At 66.2% G+C, this 18487-nt stretch overlaps 1 protein-coding gene across 4 annotated transcripts; it reads left to right on the top strand.

Annotated features, from left to right (window-relative positions):
* The first annotated feature begins 7355 nt into the window (after positions 1-7355).
* On the top strand, positions 7356-18435 carry MAFK (MAF bZIP transcription factor K). 4 transcript variants are annotated; one of them, XM_079772927.1, is made up of 3 exons: positions 7356-8242; positions 15392-15471; positions 16206-18435. In XM_079772927.1, the coding sequence occupies exons 2-3, from the start codon at positions 15436-15438 to the stop codon at positions 16623-16625; spliced, it is 456 nt and encodes a 151-aa protein (XP_079629053.1). In that variant the 5' UTR covers positions 7356-8242; positions 15392-15435; the 3' UTR covers positions 16626-18435. The 4 variants fall into 4 exon arrangements, with proteins under 4 accessions (XP_079629053.1, XP_079629055.1, XP_079629054.1 ...); XM_079772929.1 differs by lacking the exon at positions 7356-8242 and adding an exon at positions 8737-8755; XM_079772928.1 differs by lacking the exon at positions 7356-8242 and adding an exon at positions 10032-14864.
* Positions 18436-18487: the final 52 nt, after the last annotated feature.

Raw genomic sequence — 18487 nt, 5'->3', positions numbered from 1 at the left:
GCATGGATGTTTCTCTCTCTCTGCCTCTCCCTTCCTCTCGGAAATCTGCTGGAAACCAACATTGTCACTAACAGAGAAATGTGGACAGGGAATCCGAAGGCTGGTCATCCTTAATCGCTCGGAATGGTCGGAGCTAGTCACTCATTGTTTAGTTGAGACATTGGTAGTTAAAGCAACTCTCGCCTGTTAATCATATGTAAATTCTTGCTGACTGTCTATTATTGGAATTTCCTGCCTAAAGGATAGGGGTGTATCTCAGAACCCCAATAAAAGGGATGGCAAAGGCCAGAGCAGGGGTAGTCCGCCCCCTAGAGGTGACTCCCGCCGGCCCCCCATTTTCCCAAATTAACTCTTTTCCAGTCTCTTCACTTTGTGTGCGGCCTTCTCCAGAACCCGAACCCTGAACGGGAACCCTGAACCCCGCGGGACGTGAAAGGGGCTCCCACAGAAACCAATAAAAGTTTTTGAAGTGGACCAAGTCTGGGAAGGACACCCAGCGGCTCCCGTGGTTACGTGGAGGGCAGGCCACGCCAGCCAGCGGCTCCGTGTCTCAGGTGTGCAGTTATGGGCCTTGTCCCCGGTAGGAAAAGGCGGTGCCCTGCCCGGCGGGCTGTCCCAGCCTCCCTGCCCCCACAGGCGGCACGGTCCAGGCCCACACTGGCCCCTCCTGGCATGACCCTCCGTTCTCTCTCACTCCACAGCCTCCTCCTCATCCTTCCGAGCCCAGCCTCCAGCTCCGTCCCCTCCTCCGTGAAGCCCTCCGGCCTCCCTACCCTGCGGGCACCTATGTCAGAGCCATTCCCTGTGCTCAAGGGCAGTGTCTCCCCGGGACTGTCCCACAGACCACAGCCCAGAGAAGCCCAGGATGCTGGGGTCAGGGCACGGAGGTCAGAGGCCGTGGGGTCAGCTGGACGATCTTTCCCTCCCGGGATTCTGAGGCGGCAGCGGCCCGGGGGCTCAGATGGCAGGAGAGGGCTGCCGCCTGGGACTCACTCAGCCTCCAGCACAGGAACAAGGGGCAGCCGGGGCCTCCTCAGCTGCAGTCGGCGGGGACCCGGGGCTCCCCGTGGACGCAGCGCAGGTGTCTCCGCACCTGAGACACACACCGCAGACCAGGCGCCTAAACCACGGACATGTTCTCTGATGGCCCCGCGGGTCTGCGATGGAGGTGGCGCGGGGCGGCTCCGTCCAGACGCCCCAGGCTTCCCTGGCCGCGTGGCCACACCCTCCCTCTCCCTCCGTCACCACGTGGCCCTCGCCCCTCCGCGTCTGTGTCTCCTCCTCTGTCCCTCAGAAGGACACTCGTCACTGGGTTTAGACACACCCCGATCCAGGGTCACCTCAACCTGAGACCCCTACCTGGTTCCTACCGTCCACGGCCCGTTCCCTCAAGACGGCCCAGCCTGCAGCCAGGTGGGCCCTGCTGCTCCGCCCCGAGGGCCAGGCCTGTGGGACCAGCATCCTCTCCTGCCGTCCCTCCCCCTCCCACACCACCCTCCCCCTCCCCCACTTCCCCTCCCCTCCCCCACTTCCCCTCCCCTCCCCCGCTCTCCCTCCCCCTCCCCCACTGTCCCTCCCCCTCCCCCCGCCATCCCTCCCCCTCCCCCGCTCCCCCTCCCCAGCCATCCCTCCCCCTCCCCCGCTCTCCCTCCCCTACCCTGCTCTCCCTCCCCCTCCCCCTCCCCCTCCCCCGCTCTCCCTCCCCCTCCCCCACTGTCCCTCACTGTACCCAGAACTCGCCTGGCCCTCCGCCCTCCTCTCAGGGCCTCTACTCAGGCTGTTCCCCTGTCAGGCACCCAGGCCCCTTCCCCCACCTGGTCCTTGCTCAGTGTGGCCTTTCTCATTCACCCCCCAAACCGCGGCCTCAGCCCCCACTTAGAAAGCTGTCACTCCCAGCCCGGCGGGCGTGGCTCAGTGGTTGAGCTTCGACCTATGAACCAGGAGGTCACGGTTCAATTCCCAGTCAGGGCACATGCCCGGGTATCATTGATGCTTCTATCTCTCTCTCCCTCTCCTTTTCTCTCTGACATCAATAATATATACATATATAGATAGTAATACTAGAGGCCCGGTGCATGAAAATTCATGCACTGGAGGGGGGTCCCTCAGCCTGGCCTGCCCCCTCTCACAGTCCGGGAGCCCTCGGGCAGGAGGCGACCCGGAGATCAGGGGAAGGCGATGCCCCATCACACCTCTGCTGCTGCCCTGCCAGCAGCACAAGCCTCGGCCGGCCCTGGTTACCTGAGCCTCGGGCCGGCCCTGGGTGGCTGGGGGCTGAGGGGACTGGGCACCACCATCTTGTGGCTGTGGGCGCCGCCATCTTTGAGGGCGTGGAGGTCAATTAGCATATTCCCTCCTAATTGGCTGTGGGCGCCGCCATCTTTGAGGGCGTGGAAGTCAATTAGCATATTCCCTCCTTATTGGCTGTGGGCGCTGCCATCTTTGAGGGCGTGGAGGTCAATTAGCATATTCCCTCCTAATTGGCTGTGGGCGCCGCCATCTTTGAGGGTGTGGAGGTCAATTAGCATATTCCCTCCTTATTGGCTGTGGGCGCCGCCATCTTTGAGGGCGTGGAGGTCAATTAGCATATTCCCTCCTTATTGGCTGTGGGTGCTGCCATCTTTGCGACAGCATGAGGGCCAATTAGCATATCCCCTCTTTATTAGATAGGGTATATAAAAGAAAACCTCCTCGGACCCCGGTACCCACCCATTTGTCTCTCTGTAGGGCCTGCCTTCCCATGTGGACCGAGGGCCACACGCCCGGCTTACTTCGGGGCGATGAGTGATGGGGGGCAGGCTTCTGACCCCACCGTCCCTGGTCATCTCTGCGTGACCCTGGAGCAGGCGAGAACCCGTACCCCCTCCCGCCCTGACCTGGTGGCGGCGTGGTGGGCACACCTCCCGTGGGCCCCGAGGGGAGGGGAGCAGACTGGGCAGCCAGAAGGGGGACCGTGAGCGGGACGGGCCCAGCCCGAGGGGAGGGGAGCAGACTGGGCCCAGCCCGAGGGGAGGGGAGCAGACTGGGCCCAGCCCGAGGGGAGGGGCAGGGGCCGGCGGGGCTGCAGCTGCTGTGGTCTAACCGCCTCTGGGCCGGGAAGCAGCTGCGCCCACTGCCGCCTGGGCCCGAGCTGGGGCGGACCGGGCAGTGTCTGCCTGCCCGGGGGGTGTCCGGCCCGGCCCGGTGACCCCAGCGCTCGGTGCGGGGGGGTGGGGGGGGAGGGGGGCGGGACGTGAGGGGAGGTACACGGGGACAGCCACAGGGCGCCCTGGGGGCCCTCATCTCCCCGCCTTGTCCTCTAAGCTTAGAGCCTGCTTCACCCGCGCTGGAGCCCAGGGGGCGGGTGACCGCGTCAGCGCCGTGAGCCGGTGTGAGCCGGCGGTGGGGCCCGGACGCCCCTTTCCGGCGGGGAGATCTGCCCGGTTCGGCCGCAGGAGCAGGGGACAGTGGCTCCTCGGCCGAGCCAGAAGGCTGACGCCCTGCGGCCGCGCCCCAGCGCCCTCTGAGCCGGCCCTGGCGAGAGGAAGCTCCAGACGCAGCCCCGGCCGGAGGCGGGAGGCGCTTTCCGACAATTGCCTCCAAATAGACCCAACAGCCCGGTGCTCACAGGGAAACGAGTCCCCTGTCACGGGAAGGGGGTCTAAGGTCTCCCCGCAGCACCCCGAAGGGGGGGGGGCTGAAAGGCCGGGGGCCGGCACTGTCCCCAGCTGCTGCCAGGGGAAAGGCTGCTGGGACCTCCTCCAGGCTGGCGAGCCGGGGGCGGGAGACCTTCTGCCCCGTGACCCCTGCTGGGCCGCCCAGGCCTCAGGCTCACTTTCTGCTCAGCGAGCTCTCCAAGGCCTGTCACACTCCGAGGTCGGGGGGTTCAGCGGCCGCTGGGCACACAGAGACTGCGCGCCTCCAGTGGGGGGAGTCTGGACCCCTCTGCCCAGCCCCCCACCCCCCGCCATGGGACCCCAGGGTTCTGGGGAACCCAGTTTGAGAACCAGGCCAAAGCCGGCCCTGCACTAGTGAGTGGGGAACCCTGTACACAGCTGCCCACTCCCAGGCAGCACTCACCCAACTCCAGGAATCCCCCAAATGGAGGAACCTGAGGAAGCTTGGGGAGGGGGGGGGGCACCTGTGACCAGAGCTTTGGTGGGCAAGGAGGGCAGAGGTCAAGGCGCGGAGCTTGTGGGCCGGAGTCCCGGCAACATCAGGCAGGACTGAAATGGTGGGTCTCCGAGCCCCCGCCCGCCAGGAAGGGGCATCCGGGTGCTAACATCCACTCCTGGCTTTGACGCTGTCACCGCCTGGCGGGCGCTGGCGGGCAGGGACCCTGCCTCGCCGCCCCCTCCCCCTCCCCCTCCCTGCCGGCGTCCCCCCCCCCCCCCCCCCGTCCCCACACACCATCCAGATGCCCCCACACGGCCGGGCGGGCAGGGGGGTTGTTCCCTGGTGACCTCTTCCAGTTTCCTGCGAAGAGCATACACTCCGCTCGAAATTAGAGAAATGCCCTCGTGCGCGTCTGAAACGCAGGTTCGTCAGTGAACAGACGCCCGGAAGTGCGGGGAGGCTGTGGGCTCCTCCGGGGACACCTGCTGTCATGGCTCTCCGGCCTCGGTGTCCCTCTCTTGCCCGGACCTCAGCCCGGGCCCGCGGCTCCCAGCCTCCACCTCTCCGGAAGGAGGGGGGCAGCGTGGCCCAGCCGCCTCCCCAAGAACCAGCTCCGCGTGCCTGTGGTGGGGCAGGTCCGCCTACCAGCCCCCGGGCCCTGCTGGTCAGAGGGTCTCCCCGGTGCGGAGGCCGTAAGTCGGGCGTCAGCGGACGCAGAAAAGGGGCCCTTTGCCAAGACCACCCCGGGACCAGGGCCGCGGGAAGGCGTGATGGCTGTTCAGGAACTGAGCCCTCCTCGAGGGCGGGAGCGGGAGCGGCTGGGAGAGGTAATGGGGGGAGGGGACCGATGGGACACTCTCAACAGTAAAGATTAAAAAAAAACACCAAAAAGCAAGGAAAAAGCTGAACCCTCGCCCAGCCCTGCGTGGTTCCCTGTATTTCGTTTCATTTTAACAACTTGGTAGTTGTGAATAGCAACACACGCACACGGTCCCAGTCCAACCTAAACACACCAAGAGGTGTGCACAGAGCCCCTTCCATCCGCCCCCCCCAGGCACCCCACCTCCAAGGAACCTCTCTGTCCACCTGTTAGCCCTCCCAGGCTCCCCTTGGGGACAAGCGCAGACACAGGCTGGGACCCTCCTCCTGGGGACCGAGCGCGTGTGCACCAGGCCCACAGCACCCCGAAGCCCTGCACCCCCGTTCAGGGACCCGCTGTGCTGCGGCCGCTCACAGCCGCGCAAACTCCATCCTGCCACGGCCTTAACCACGGCAACGTGGCGGTTTCCGACCTCTCATCTCAGCCCATGCCCCAGTGGTAATCCCTGCACACCCCCACTTCCACACACGGACCGGTGGTTCTGGCACGGGTTTCTAGAAGTGGGCCTGCTGGGTCCGATGGCAAGTAAGGCCCAACTCCTGTCCCTCCGCCCTCCCCCCCCCCCCCCCCCGGCCTTGCGAGAAGCCCTTGGCCCAGCCGGTCCTGCGGGACGTGGGCCCATGTGGGGGTTCCGATAGCCGGGAACGGAACTGCCATGTCATGGTCATGTGCGTCCCCCTGTTGCGGCCTCTCCCTCTGTGGTAGCCTTTGCTCCTCTGTCCTTCCTTTTTCTATTTCCAGGGGCCCCTGGCGCGGGAGGGACACGGTCCCCGCGGCGTGGGCTGCACGTAGTTTTCCCAGGATACGCGTACTTTGTGTGCTCGGCTTATGGTGATTTTTGCCTCGTCTTTTTTTTTTGTTTCCCCTCCCATGGTGTCTGGATTTTTAATCATGATTAGAAAACTCTTTTCCCACTCAAAGTTTTAAAGGAAGTTATTGATGTTTTTCTCAAATAGCTTAATGTTTTTTTTTAATTTATTTTTTTGTGGCAAAATATACATAACATGAAATGGACCATTTTAAGCATTTTTAAGTGCATCGTTCAGTGGCAGAAGTACATTCACATTTTTGTGCGGTCCTGACTGCTCTCCATTTCCAGAACTTTCTTGTTGTTTAATGTTTTCCTTTTAAGAATGTTAAATCTTTGATCTAGTTGAAATGTGTATGGTGTGGACAAACTGTGGGCCCAGCTTCATTTTTTTCTAGATGGTTATCTCGTTACTCTTATTAAAACTCCAGCCCGGCTGGCGTAGCTCCGTGGTTGAGCGTCCACCTATGAACCAGGAGGTCACGGTTCGATTCCCGGTCAGGGCACAAGCCTGGGTTCCGGGCTTGATCCCAGTGTGGGGCGTGCAGGGGCAGCTGATCATCGTAAATGTTTCTATCTCCCTTCCTCTCTGAAATCAATAAAGATATATTTTAGACAACAACAACAAACTCCATCCTCATTCTGTTTTAGTAAGCCCATTTTATTTTAAAAATGTTTTTATTGATTTCAGAGAGAGAGAGAGACATTAACATCGATGGTTCCTGCACGAACTTCAACTGGGGATCAAACCTGAGACCCAGGCGTGCGCCTTGAGCTAGAATCGAATGGGGTGACGTTCAACCCACTGAGCCGCACCGGGCAGGGCGTTCAAGCCCGTTTTAAAGTTGGTGGGTCTAGTGGTGCAACGAAGAGGCTGCCCCACCCCCAGTCACGCCACCAGCGTGACCACCATCTCCCACTCCTGCCTGATTCCCACTGTTCAACGTCCTGTTTCAGGGACTGAATGAGATTTGTTAGACGGCGCGCTCGTAACCAAACTTTAGTGTGAGAAGACGGCAGACAAGTTAGGAAAGTGCGGACACCAGGGAGCAAGTAAATTACACCGACCACAGAGGAGCAGCCGCGAGCTCCGGAGGGAGGGCCACCCTGCGGGCGCCCGGGAGAGCCTGCTCCGAAGCAAGGCTGGGCTGGCGGGCGGCTGGGCCGGGCAGCTGCCGCCGCTGCCTCAGGAGGCACCTGAGGCCCGGACACCTGGACAGTGCGCTGTGCCCCTGGAGGCCTGCCCTCCTCCCTGAGCAAGGCGGGCTCCCTCCCTCTTTACTCCCCACTCCTGTGGCAGCCTCAGGGAGGCAGCTCATTACTGCTGGGAGGGGCATCCAGAGCGTCAAGGGCCTGGCCTCCCACCCAGGCGCTGATGAGGGCCGGCCATGTGCCTGGGTAGGTCACCTCGCCAGCTTTGTCCTCCACCTGCAGCGGAGGAGGCTGCCCTCCCCAGGGCCCGCCTCGGTGGGCCGTCAGCTGGGCTCAGGTGGGACTGTCCCAGGCCTCCGTCTTGCAGCCTGGACAGGGAAGCTGCGCGTCACACCGTTTATCACCGGGTCACGCTGCAGGCAGAGGTCCGGGTGCCCCCGCGCACACCCGGCCCAGCCCCTCTTGTGGTAAACCCGGGGACCTTGCCATGGTTGCCACGTCCACAGCACTGTCCTGGGGTCCCGCGGACGGCAGGGTAGCCCCAGACTCTGAGCCCAGGGACGGGCGGTGGGGCCCCCAGGGGATAGGGCTATGGGGTCCAGACAAGAGCCAGCCCCTCCCATCTCCGGGCCCAGAGAACGCGCTCCAGGGGTGAAAGGGCTGAAGGGGGTGCTCCCGGCTCAGAACGCCTGCGCCACGTGCGGAGCTGCCAGCCTGCGGGAGGGCGCACCGCCACACCTGCAACACAGGTGCACCCTGCTCGCCCCGCACAGGTGCACCCAGGGGCGGCACCAGGGCGCTGGAGGAGCGGCGGCCGCCCAGCTCCCACGCCGGGAATACGCGGGCTCCGGAGGGGCGAACCCGGCGGGTTCCACGCGCCTCCGTGGGGGGACCCGGGCCCTGGAGGAGGCGGGCGGGACGTGGCCGGGGAGGTGGGCGGGGCGATGTGGGCCCGGTGGGCGGGGCCTAGAGGGCGGGGCTCTGGCGCGCGCTCTGGGTGGTGGCGCGCGGTGGGCGGGGCTCAGTGGGCGGGGCTCTGGCGCGCGCTGTGTGGGGTGCGCGGTGGGCGGGGCGGCGTGACGCGCGCTGACGCTGATCCCGGAAGCGGTGTCAGATGCTGGGCAGCCGGGCGGGCGGGCGCGCTGGCGGCGGGCGGCGGGGGGGACTTGTTGTTCTTCGCGAAGTCGGAGCCGGAGCGCGCGGCGGGGGCGGCGGCCCAGGGGGAGCGCGAGAGTGAGCGCGAGCGGGAGGAGAGCGCGTGCCCGCGAGGAGTCGGCCGCGCCCCCGCGGTCCCCGCGCGACGCCAGGTGAGGGGCGGCCCGGCGGGGCTGTGTGGGCCGGGGGCGCGGTGGGGGCGGCCCGCCGCCGAGTCGGGGCGGCCGGGGACTCTGGGCAAAGTTGGGCGGGACCGGAGCCCCCGCCGGCCCGAGCACCTGCCGCCAGGTGCGCTGCCCGAGCGCGTCCGCGGGCGGTGTTTTCCGGCGCTGAGACCCGAGCGCCTTCCTTTCTTCTCCGGCCGGGGAGCGCGCCTCCGCCCCGCGCGGGAGCCGGGAGTCTGGGTTCCCGGGGAGGGCGGGGCGGGCGCCCGCGGGTCTCCGCTCCCCCTCCCGCTCCACCTGTCCGTCGTTCGGCTCCGAGGCGGGAAGGCGCGGGCGAAGATAGCCCGCCACGTGCAGGGAGCGCGTGGTCGCCCAGGGCCGCTCGGCCTCGGGTCCCGGCACCTCCCGCGTGCTGTCCGGCCGGCCCCGCGGCCCCTTCCCACCGCGACCGCCGCCGAGACCGGATCGGAAGGGGAAGGAGCAGGGGACCCGCCGACCGAGGTCACGTTCTGAGCAGCTGACCGGCCCGGGGTTCCCCGGAGGGAGGCCTTGGTGGGGGGCCTCGCGTGGGGAGGGGGACTGGGCGCACGTGTCTCTCCCCCAAACCCCGCCGTCCTCCTCCGTGAACGAGCGTCCCTCCTGAGTGCGCGTCCTCCTGTGGTTCCGCTGAGTTTGGACCGAAGGGCAGCCAGCCCGCCCCGCCGGAGCCTCGGAGGGGCGGGGGGCGGGGACCGGAGCCGTTTGGCCCTAGAAGCCACCCGAGGCCCTGACCCACCGGATTCCCACGCTGAGTCGTCTCCCGGCCTGGACACCTGCCCTGCGCCCTGGCGGCGCTCTCCGCGGCTGAGCGATGACGCCCTTGTTTCCCTTCCGCTCGGCTCTCCGCCGGCACCGGCACCGGCACCCTCGGGTCCTCCCCTCCCGGCCAGTCCTCAGCGGACCCACACCGGACCCACACCGCCGCCTCGGTCAGGCGCACGCCCCTCAGGGCGGTAGAGGCGGTGGGTCCCCCGGCTTGGGTCTCGGCCGCCCCACAGCCCCTCGGCCCTTCGTGGGTGAAGGTCTCGCTGGGGTGACCGCCCCGGGGGTGTGATGGGTGCAGCCGCGGGGGGAGGGAGCTGTTGGCCGAGTCCCTAAGCGGGGGCGGGGCGGGAGCTGCACCTGCACCTGTTGCGTTGGGCAGGTCCCTGCCGGGTAGCCCAGAGGCAGAGGGCCTGCCTTTGTACCTAAAGCTGGACCCGCATTTCGGAAGGAAGCGTTTATTGGCTGAAAACACAAAGCGAGGCGGGGGGGGGGGGGGGGGGGGCGTTTGTGCGTGAACACGCCGACTTCCAGGGACCAGCATCACCCCCTCCAGGCGGTGCTGGAACGGGAGTTGCCAGCCCAGGCGGGCTGGGGCACCGGCCTCACTGAGCGCGGAGCGGGCGCCCCGGGCACCATTCTGTGCCCACAGCTGTGCAGCCTTCCCTCGGGGCTCCCGCGGGCGTTTGCTTACAGTCTCCCCGCGGCGAGCAGCCCTGCCCGGGGCCTGGTGCCCGGTCTAAAGGCTCCGGAGTGGACTTGGGTGTCGGTCAGGTCCACGGGGAAGTGCCGCCCTGCCAGCTGGGAGCGCCCTGCGGGCTGCTGCTCCCCGCAGTAAACAGTGACTCACCTCTGCCCCCTCTCTGCCCCACCCCCTCTCCCCCCTCTTCCCCCCCCTCTTCCCCCCTGTCCCACCCCCCTCTCCCCCGTCCTCCCCCCTCTTCCCCCCTGCCCCACCCCACCCCCCTCCTGCCCCCCTCTGAGCCCCGCTAGTGGAAGGTACGTGGCTCCCTTCAGTATTTACTTTTGCTTTTCATAATCACACACTTGTCATGCTTCCTCTTTCTTACGGTTTCAGGAAGTCGGAAGTGTTAAGCGTAAAACTAGAATTTTAGGGCAGGTAGGAATGAACCTCAGGTTCATTCAGTAAACACAGTCACTCACACACACTCAGTCATACGCATACAGCCACACACACACACATACAGTCACACACACACTCACACACAGTCATACTCATACAGCTACACACACACACACAGTCACACACAGTCATACGCATACAGTCACACACACACATACAGTCACACACACTCAGTCATATGCATAGTCACACACACAGTCACTCATGCACACACACAGTCACTCAGTCATACGCATAGTCACACACAGTCATAGACATACAGTCACACACACAGTCACACACACACTCATGCATAGTCACAGTCACTCATGCACACACACATTCACACACAGTCATAGACATAGTTACACACACAATCACTAATATACACACAGTCACTCAGTCATACGCATACAGTCACACACACAGTCAGACATACAGTCACACACACTCAGTCATAGACATACAGTCAAACACAGTCACTAATATACACACAGTCACTCACTCAGTCATACGCAGTCACACACTCACACATACAGTTACTCACACCTCGTCTCAGATGGAGCCCAGCCTGGGTGCCCTGGCCCGGCCCGGCGCCTGCCAGCTCTCCGGCGCTGCCGTCTGGGTGCCGGGCAGGAGGAGCAGGAGGAGCGGAGCCGTGTTGGGTGGAAGCCGCCCTCCAGGCCCCTCCCTCTGCAGTGCTGACACACCTGCTTGTGCAGCAAACCTCGTCTTCCAGGTGGGGGGCAGGTGTAGGTGTGGGGGGGCAGGCCTTGGGCGCAGCCAGTGAGAGGACTCAGGGAGAGGGTGCCCACCGACGGCAGGGAGGGCAGGGGCGACGGGAGAAGTTGGGAGCCAGTGCAGATTGTGGGGGGCTCTCAAGAAGCCAGAGGTGGAGGCCTGGTCTGGGGCAGGAGGCCCGGCAGCGGGGGGCTCTGGAAGGATGGCGAGCGGGGAGGATGGCCTCCCTCTGCCTGGCTGGGGCTGCGTTTGCGGACTGCGGTGGGGGTCCGCCGGGCCAGAGCAGCTGAAGCCACAGGCCAGGTTTGCGAGTGGAGGGGGAGGCCCCGTGGGCGATTTCTGGGTGGAAATGTGGGGTTGTCACCTGAGCTGCGGGTGCAGGACGGGGGCCTGCTGGACGTGTGGGCCTCGTGTTCCCCGGGGGCCGTCCCCGGGCAGCGTAGGAGGGGCCGGGAGAGGACAGAGCCGCTGGGGCCGGAGGACCACCCAGAGCTGTGGGGGGAGCCGCGGGCTGAAGCTGGGTGAGGAGAGCAGGGTCCAGGCACGCTGGCTGGGTGTGGCGTTCAGCCTGCATCAGCTGGAACTGCCTCAGTCACCTCCAGAGCAGCCAGGATGACACAGCTTCCCGAACGGCACAGCAAGGTGACCAGACGTCCTCCAAGCCGGAGACAGTCATGCCTGCTGGAGGGCAGCCGGCCAGGGCCAGCCTGCAAGCTGGGTGTGGGCCGGGCTGGTGGGGTGCCCAGCAAGGCTCTGGAATGCACCCACTTGAGGGGGCTGGCTCAGGACATCGGTGCCCGGCGTCTGAGTGACCGGGACGGTGGGAGCCCTCCTGGCTCTGGGCACTGTCTGCAGCTGGGTGACATGGGCGGGTGGTGCCGTCTGCAGCTGGGTGACATGGGCGCGTGGCATTGGGCCACTTGCGAAAGGGTCCCCAGAGCAGAGGTGGCCACCTCGGGGTGGTCGGGCGAGTCACCTGCTGCTTTGCTGCCTGGAGTTGGGGCTGCTCCCCTAGCGAGGAACCCCTTTCCTCCCTCGCTGTCTCCCTGCTGCCCCTGCCCTGCCAGGACCTGCCCCCCCACCCCCCCACCCCAAAGCCGGGAGACCGGAGGGAGGCACGTCTTTATCAGGTGGGCTGGGAGGGCTGACGGGCAGCGCCCAGCGTCCCTTCACTCCACCCGAGGGAAGTGTTGAGAGCCCACCCAGGCTGGGCGGCGAGTCAGTCTCGGTAAGAATTAGCACCTTCAGGGTCTACGCCTCCTCTTCTGCCTGGCTGGCTGAGCCCAGGGCTGCGTGGGTGGGGTCGCTGCTCCCAGCGCCTTTACTGATGGCCTGGAACCTGGGTCCAGCCCAGAGCCAGCCAGCACACGTGAAGGCCCACAGCCCCGGCGCCGAGGGAGGAGGCCGTGGGCCAGCAGCCCGGGTTTGCTGGAGCTGGAGAGAAAAGTGACCGAGGGTCCCAGACCCTGGCCTCAGCGCCCCTGCCTCCTGCCCACCAGCAGGACAGTGCTTGGCTGTGGGGCCTGCGCTCGCTGCCCTGCCAGCTCGGTGCCCGGTGCCCGGGACGGAGTCTGGCGTTCTCGGTGAAGCCGCCCGGCCCTGTTCTGGGGCTGGAAGGGGGGTCGCCGGTCCCTCCTTGACTCCAAGCTGCGGACTCTCGGCCGCCAGCGTCCCCTCTGGAGGAAGCGGGCTGCCCTGCTCGCCTGTCAGATGTGCCTCAGGCCGAGTTCCTGGCTTTGGGTTGAGAGCCAGCCCCGGGTTAGGAACGGCGTCGCCGAGGCAGAGCCGAGGGACAGGGGCCGGTGGGGGTGGGAGTGAGCCTGTGGCCGTCCCTCAGGCGGTGCTGGGTCCACACAGCGGCCCACCCGGCGGCAGCGCGGCCCGCCTGGCGCTGGGATCTGGGTGCTCGAGGGCTGGGCCTGGGCAGCCTGTTTGGTGTTTGGTGCCGATGCGGGGACGCCGGCGTCAGGCTGTGGTGGGGGTGCTGCGGGCTCTGCAGGTGCCAGGCTGCCCGAGGCTGCGGTCTCACCCGCGGGGTGCCCGCGTCTTGGGACGGTTCTTGCTGCCCGCTGGGCCCGCTCAGGGGTCACACACCTAGTGTGGACGGAGTGAAAGCAGCTGTTACAGGGCGGCTCCAGCCTCCTTCCAAAGCGGCGTTCCTCACGGTGGCGTGACCGGGTCCGCGCTGGGTCCTAGTGGTGTTTGGGTACACGCAGCCCTGGCGCCGAGACCCCAGCAGCTGGGGAGACCCAGTGGATGGGGAGCAGGCAGAGCCGGGTCTGAGGCGCCCGGGGCAGTGGGGCGTGTCTGCCGCCGGCCCAGCTGAGGCCTTTGGGACAGCACCCTGGGGCCTCGTTTTCAGAAGGAGATGGAGACCCCAGAGGAGCGGGTTTCGGGGTGTTCCTCTGCTCAGCGACCACCCATCGCCCCATCATTTACACGCACCCGCTCTCCTGCTGCTCCTTGCACAGAAGGTCTGTGAACTAAGACAGGAGCCGAGGCCAGGCCCCCGGTGGGGGACCCTGAGCCACCCTCCTGTCTGCTGGGGCTCCCTCGCCTGGGTCCTGGCCCCCAGAGGCCCAGGGACCTTGACCTGGTGGGTGTGGGGGGCAGTGCCCCTCCGGGGGGCTGAAGCCCATCCTGTGTGCATCCTGGTTCCGTCCCCGCGTCCCAGCACAGACCCCGTGGTGGGCAGGTGGGTACGGAGGAGGCCCTGCCCCGGCTCTGCCCTGCGCCTGCCCCGGCCGAGCTGGCTCTGGACACAGCGTCCCCGTCGGGGTCCGCTCCAGGCAAGTCCTTGGCCGGGCCTTCCGTTTCCCTTCGGGGTGGGGCCGGCTCTGTGGGAATGTGAGCTCCTGCTCTGTAAACAGCCGGTGACTCACCGCACAGCTATGCCTGGCGGCTCCGGCCCTCATGACGTGCTGGCTGGGCTGGGAGCCCGGACACGCCACCCTCCTCGATGGCGATGATGGCGATGGCGACGGCGTGGAAAGTTTCCCACAGCCCCGCGGCTCTGCAGCGCGCTCTGACCCCAGCGCGGAGGGGGCGGGCCGGGGGGCGCCAGCTGGCCACCCCAGGTGCCAGGGTCACGCCGCTGTCGGAAGCAGCTCTGAGCTCTGCTGGGATCTCTCCAAACTGCGGCCCGTCGTCCCGGGCACACGTGTGTAACCACGTGAGGGCCGGGGAGCCCGGAGCGCCAGCTGCCCCAGCCTGACCTGCTCTCCTCCCCATCGGGGCCCCCGGGAGAGGGCCCCCCGGACGGTGGCGGGGCCCGCAGGCTTGGGTGCTGAGGCCTGGGTTGAGTTTGCGGCCTCTGGTGGTGAGGGGTGGAGGGCCCAGGGGTGCTGAGGGCGGGCGGGTGGAGTCTTGCTTGCGATGGAGGCTGTGATGCGGCTTCAGGGCCCGAGGACCCTCATGGTGCTCGTCTCTGGTGCTCCCTCTGCTTGTCTGGTGTCAGGACGCCCCGTGGACCGGGTCCTGAAAGCTGGCAGCACAGCCCACCAGCAAGCCTGGTGCCCGCCCTCCCCCCGCCCCTGCCACGGGGCCACAGGGGTGAGCTTACTGCCCCACAGCCCGTGGTGTCTGCACTGTTGCCCCAAAGCCATTGTTGCTGTGGGCTTCTCTGTTTCCATGACAACCATCAGGGGTTGGCTACTTCCCAAGGTCGCCATGGCAACTATCAGAGGGGAGTCATGCTTGGGATGCTTGGCTGGCTTTTTCATGAATGATTAGAATGTGTGACACAATGCAGACGCAAACACTGGAAGGCGGGGGCTGGCGGCGGGACAGCTCCCGCCAGACGGGCAGTGCGCTCCCAGGACAGCGGCTCCCCACTCCCCACCTGCCCCGGGCCGGCCTAGGCGCCCTGCCCACCCTGAGCCAGGCCAGGGCCAGGGGCAGCCCAGGGGAGGCGGTGATGTCACGGCTGCAGAGCCCTTGGCAGAGGTAGGCGGCGGGAGGGCGGGCGCCTCCTGCCCCTGGGGGCCCTTCCTCGGGGATAACGGGCTCCTGCCGGGGCAGGTGCTGCCCCGATGCTGGTGGCTCCGCAGGCGCCAGGTGTGGTCACTCGGGAGCCTGTCCTGTGCGTACTTGGGCCCCTAAACGTGGCGTCCCGTGCTCACAGGTGCAGCGGCAGAGTCCGCAGGAAGAACTCTGCTCAGCCTGGCGTCACCCGGGGGCTGGCGCTCTTGCAACGGGGTGGGGTGGGGGGGGCTGGAGTGGAAGACGTGGCTGGGCATCCACCTGGTCCCTGGGCCCCACACCGCCTAGGCCAGGGGCCTGCCCTGGGGGAGTCCCGCAGGATGGGCGGGGGCCCGCCGGGCTTTCGGGGCGCTGCAACTGGACCGAGGGAGGGTGAGCTGAGCCTCCTCGGGCCTCGCCGCTGTCGGATGGCCCTGCTCGGTCACTGGGGGCGGCACAGGCGGCCCCCGCCCCGCGGGACCTGACCATGTGGCCTGTTCTCTGCTTTCTAGTTACGCTTTCCAGGCAGTTCTGTGTGGGTGCCGGTGCCCAGGTTATGACGACTAATCCCAGACCGAACAAGGCATTAAAGGTAAGCGGGCGCCCTGGCCGGGGCGGCTCAGTGGGTCCCAGGTTCGATTCTGGTCAAGGGCACGTGCCTGGGTTGTGGGCTTGATCCCCAGTGTGGGACGTGCAGGAGGCAGCCGATCCATGATTCTCTCTCATCACTGATGTTTCTCTCTCTCCCTCTCCCCTCCTCACTGAAATCAATAAAAATATATTTAAAAAAAAAAAAAGGTAAGCGGGGTGAGGGGGCAGCCCAGGCCGTCTGCGCCCGTCTGCGCCCGTCCGCTGCGAGGAAGGAGGCCTGTCCCGGGCTGTGGGCTGAGGAGGCGCCACCGAGTGAGGGCACAGTCGGGGGGCACAGTGGGGCCGTGGCCTCCGGAGGCGCCAGCCCTCAGTCCAGGAGGAGGACCCCTTCGCGGGGCGGCGGGCCCCGGTGTGGGCGGCGGGCCTGCTCTGACTCCCTCGCAGCTGGAGGCTGGCTGTGCCCTCGGGCCTCTGTCTCTGGTCCCGGGAGCCCACGGGATCCCCGTGCACTCGTCACCCGCGTGCCTGCGTCAGTCCTGCTCCAGGCACTGGGGGTCACAGGGCAGCACCCACGTGGGCTGTGGCCTTGCAGGTGTGCGTGGCCGTGTAGCCGGGTCGTGGCCACGTGTGTGCACCTCGAGCGACCTCTGGTGGGGGAGGGGCTGCTGGGACCCAGACCCCCGTCTGCCGAGCCGGCCTCCGGGGCCCGGTGCTGACCTGTGGCCTGGCCTGCAGGTCAAGAAGGAGGCGGGCGAGAACGGCCCGGTGCTCAGCGACGATGAGCTGGTGTCCATGTCGGTGCGGGAGCTGAACCAGCACCTGCGGGGCCTGTCCAAGGAGGAGGTGGTGCGGCTCAAGCAGCGACGCCGCACGCTCAAGAACCGCGGCTACGCCGCCAGCTGCCGCATCAAGCGGGTGACGCAGAAGGAGGAGCTGGAGCGGCAGCGGGTGGCGCTGCAGCGGGAGGTGGAGAAGCTGGCCTCGGAGAACGCCAGCATGCGGCTGGAGCTGGACGCGCTGCGCTCCAAGTACGAGGCGCTGCAGACCTTCGCGCGCACCGTGGCCCGTGGGCCCGTCACGCCCTCCAAGGTGGCCACCACCAGCGTCATCACCATCGTCAAGTCCCCCTCCGTGCCCTTCTCGGCCGCCTCCTAGTGCCGTGGCCGGGCGCCGGGGGCAGGGGCGCCGGGCACGTCCCTCGTGCTGTCCGAGGGTCCACGGGGGCAGATCCCCAACACCAAGTCCACGTGCGGAGTCCACGGGGCTCCCGTGGGGCCGGGTGGAGAGGAGGGTCCACGAACCTGTGTGCCGCACACCTTCCTGCACGCGCCCACATGTGCCCACACGCACACGCACACGCACTGGCCGCCCTCGGTCACCTGCGCTCCAGGCTGTCGCTTTAGGGTCTGTCTCCCGGGGAGTCGGGGGTGGGGAAGGCCTCGGAGGCTCCTGGCCTGAGGCCCGAGGCCCTGCCCACCTCCAGCCTCAGCAGCCTCTGTCCCTGCTGTGGCCTGGAGCCCCACTGCCCAGGCAGCCTGCTGTCCCAGGAGGAACCCTGCGTCCTGGGCCACAGGCACCATGACTGCCGTGGCAGGGCCCTGTGCCGGGCGGCGGGCAAAGGAAGGCTGTGCGTGCGGCCGGCAGCTCCGGGGCTTGGAGCAGCAGCTGCTTACAGGCATCATGGGGGGTCCGTGTGGAGTGTTGCCAAGTGTCCCTGTGTCGGGGTGACGCGTGAGGTCCCCAGCTCCCAGCCGCAGCCCTCTAGCCCTGCCGCCACCCGCAGAGCCTGGGCCCGTGAAGCCGGGGGTGGGGGTGGAAGGGGTTGGCTGCAGGGGGTCTGCTTAGCTGTGGGAGTTGGAGGTGGAGCTGGCTGCGCCTGGTTCCTGCTGCCAGAGGAGGGGAGAGCAGGGTGACAGGTGGTATGCAGGAGGTGGTACAGGCTGGAAGGTGGGGCGCCTGCATGGTGTCTGCACAGAGAGGACGGGACCCTGCAACCTTGGTGCTTAATCATCACCTGCACCCTTCTCCTCGGAGCCACGGGTGACCTCGGTGACCTCTGCTGGGGCTTCCCGCCCTCACACCGCCCAGGAAGACCAGCAAGCTGTGAAGCTCCACCCCGCAGGGTGCCCGCTGCCCGGAGGAGGGGCCGAGGGGCCGCGTCCTGGCTGCCTCTCCCGGAAGGACAGTGACTGGCTGGCCCGTGGCTGCGTCCTGTCCTGGGGCAGCGGGGGTTGGGCGAGCGGCCTTAGAGCGAGGCCGAGGCCGGGTGAGGAGCTGTTGATGCCGTAGCTGTGGTAGGTAATCCACATTGGATATCAGTAAGGACCTGGGAGTATTTAAAAGAGAAGTATATATATATATATATATATAAAGTTCTATACACATTTTATCGTTGGGTTTTGTACCTTTTCCTGTTTGATACTGTAAGTGTACAGCCGGGCTGCAGGCGGAGGGTCCAGGTGGAGCTCTGCCCACCACCCCCGTCTTCCCGCTGCCGACTGCGCCCGGGGCCTGGCGGGTGTCCTGCTCGGCGGCCGCTGGGTTCCCAGAATGCCCGGTCCCGCGGGACAGAGGTGGCTACCCTCTCCCCCGGGGCAGGGGTCACGGAAGGAGGCCTGGCGTGTCCCTCGTGCTTTTCCTTTCCGATTGCTGACCGTCACTGTCACGTTTAATATGTGGACTTTTATTTAAGAGGAGGCGAGGCCCGGTGCTTCAGACCGGAATCCTCGCGGCACCTGCCTCCCGCAGGGCAGGCTCCGTCTGCAAGCTCACCCCTCGCCTCAGCGCTCGGCAATTCCATTTCAATATTTATTTTGTGCTGCTTCCGCCCCGACATAAGTTATTGAGAAGACCCCCGTGGCCGTTCCTGTGGGCGTGCCGTGCCGCCGCCCGCAGCCACGCCTAATTTATTGCTGTGCGTCTGCCGGACGCGTCCGTACCTTCGCAATAAAGACTTCTCGTTTCAGGGGTGTCTCGCTGTGTGGTTGGTGGTCCCCCCACTTCCCTTCACCCGAACC

Source organism: Cnephaeus nilssonii, assembly GCF_951640355.1.
Source record: "Cnephaeus nilssonii genome assembly, chromosome: 5".
Taxonomy (NCBI): Eukaryota; Metazoa; Chordata; class Mammalia; order Chiroptera; family Vespertilionidae; genus Cnephaeus; species Cnephaeus nilssonii.
The sequence above is the reverse complement of the archived record's forward strand: the minus strand, read 5'-3'. Positions and strand labels throughout refer to the sequence as shown.

What these genes read in the sequence shown, in the direction of transcription:
- MAFK (XM_079772926.1), top strand. Translation starts at nt 15,367, where the DNA reads ATGTGGCCTGTTCTCTGCTTTCTAGTTACGCTTTCCAGGCAGTTCTGT. An exon ending in GACCGAACAAGGCATTAAAG is followed by an intron (nt 15,472 to 16,205) that starts GTAAGCGGGCGC and finishes CCTGGCCTGCAG; the next exon opens with GTCAAGAAGGAGGCGGGCGA.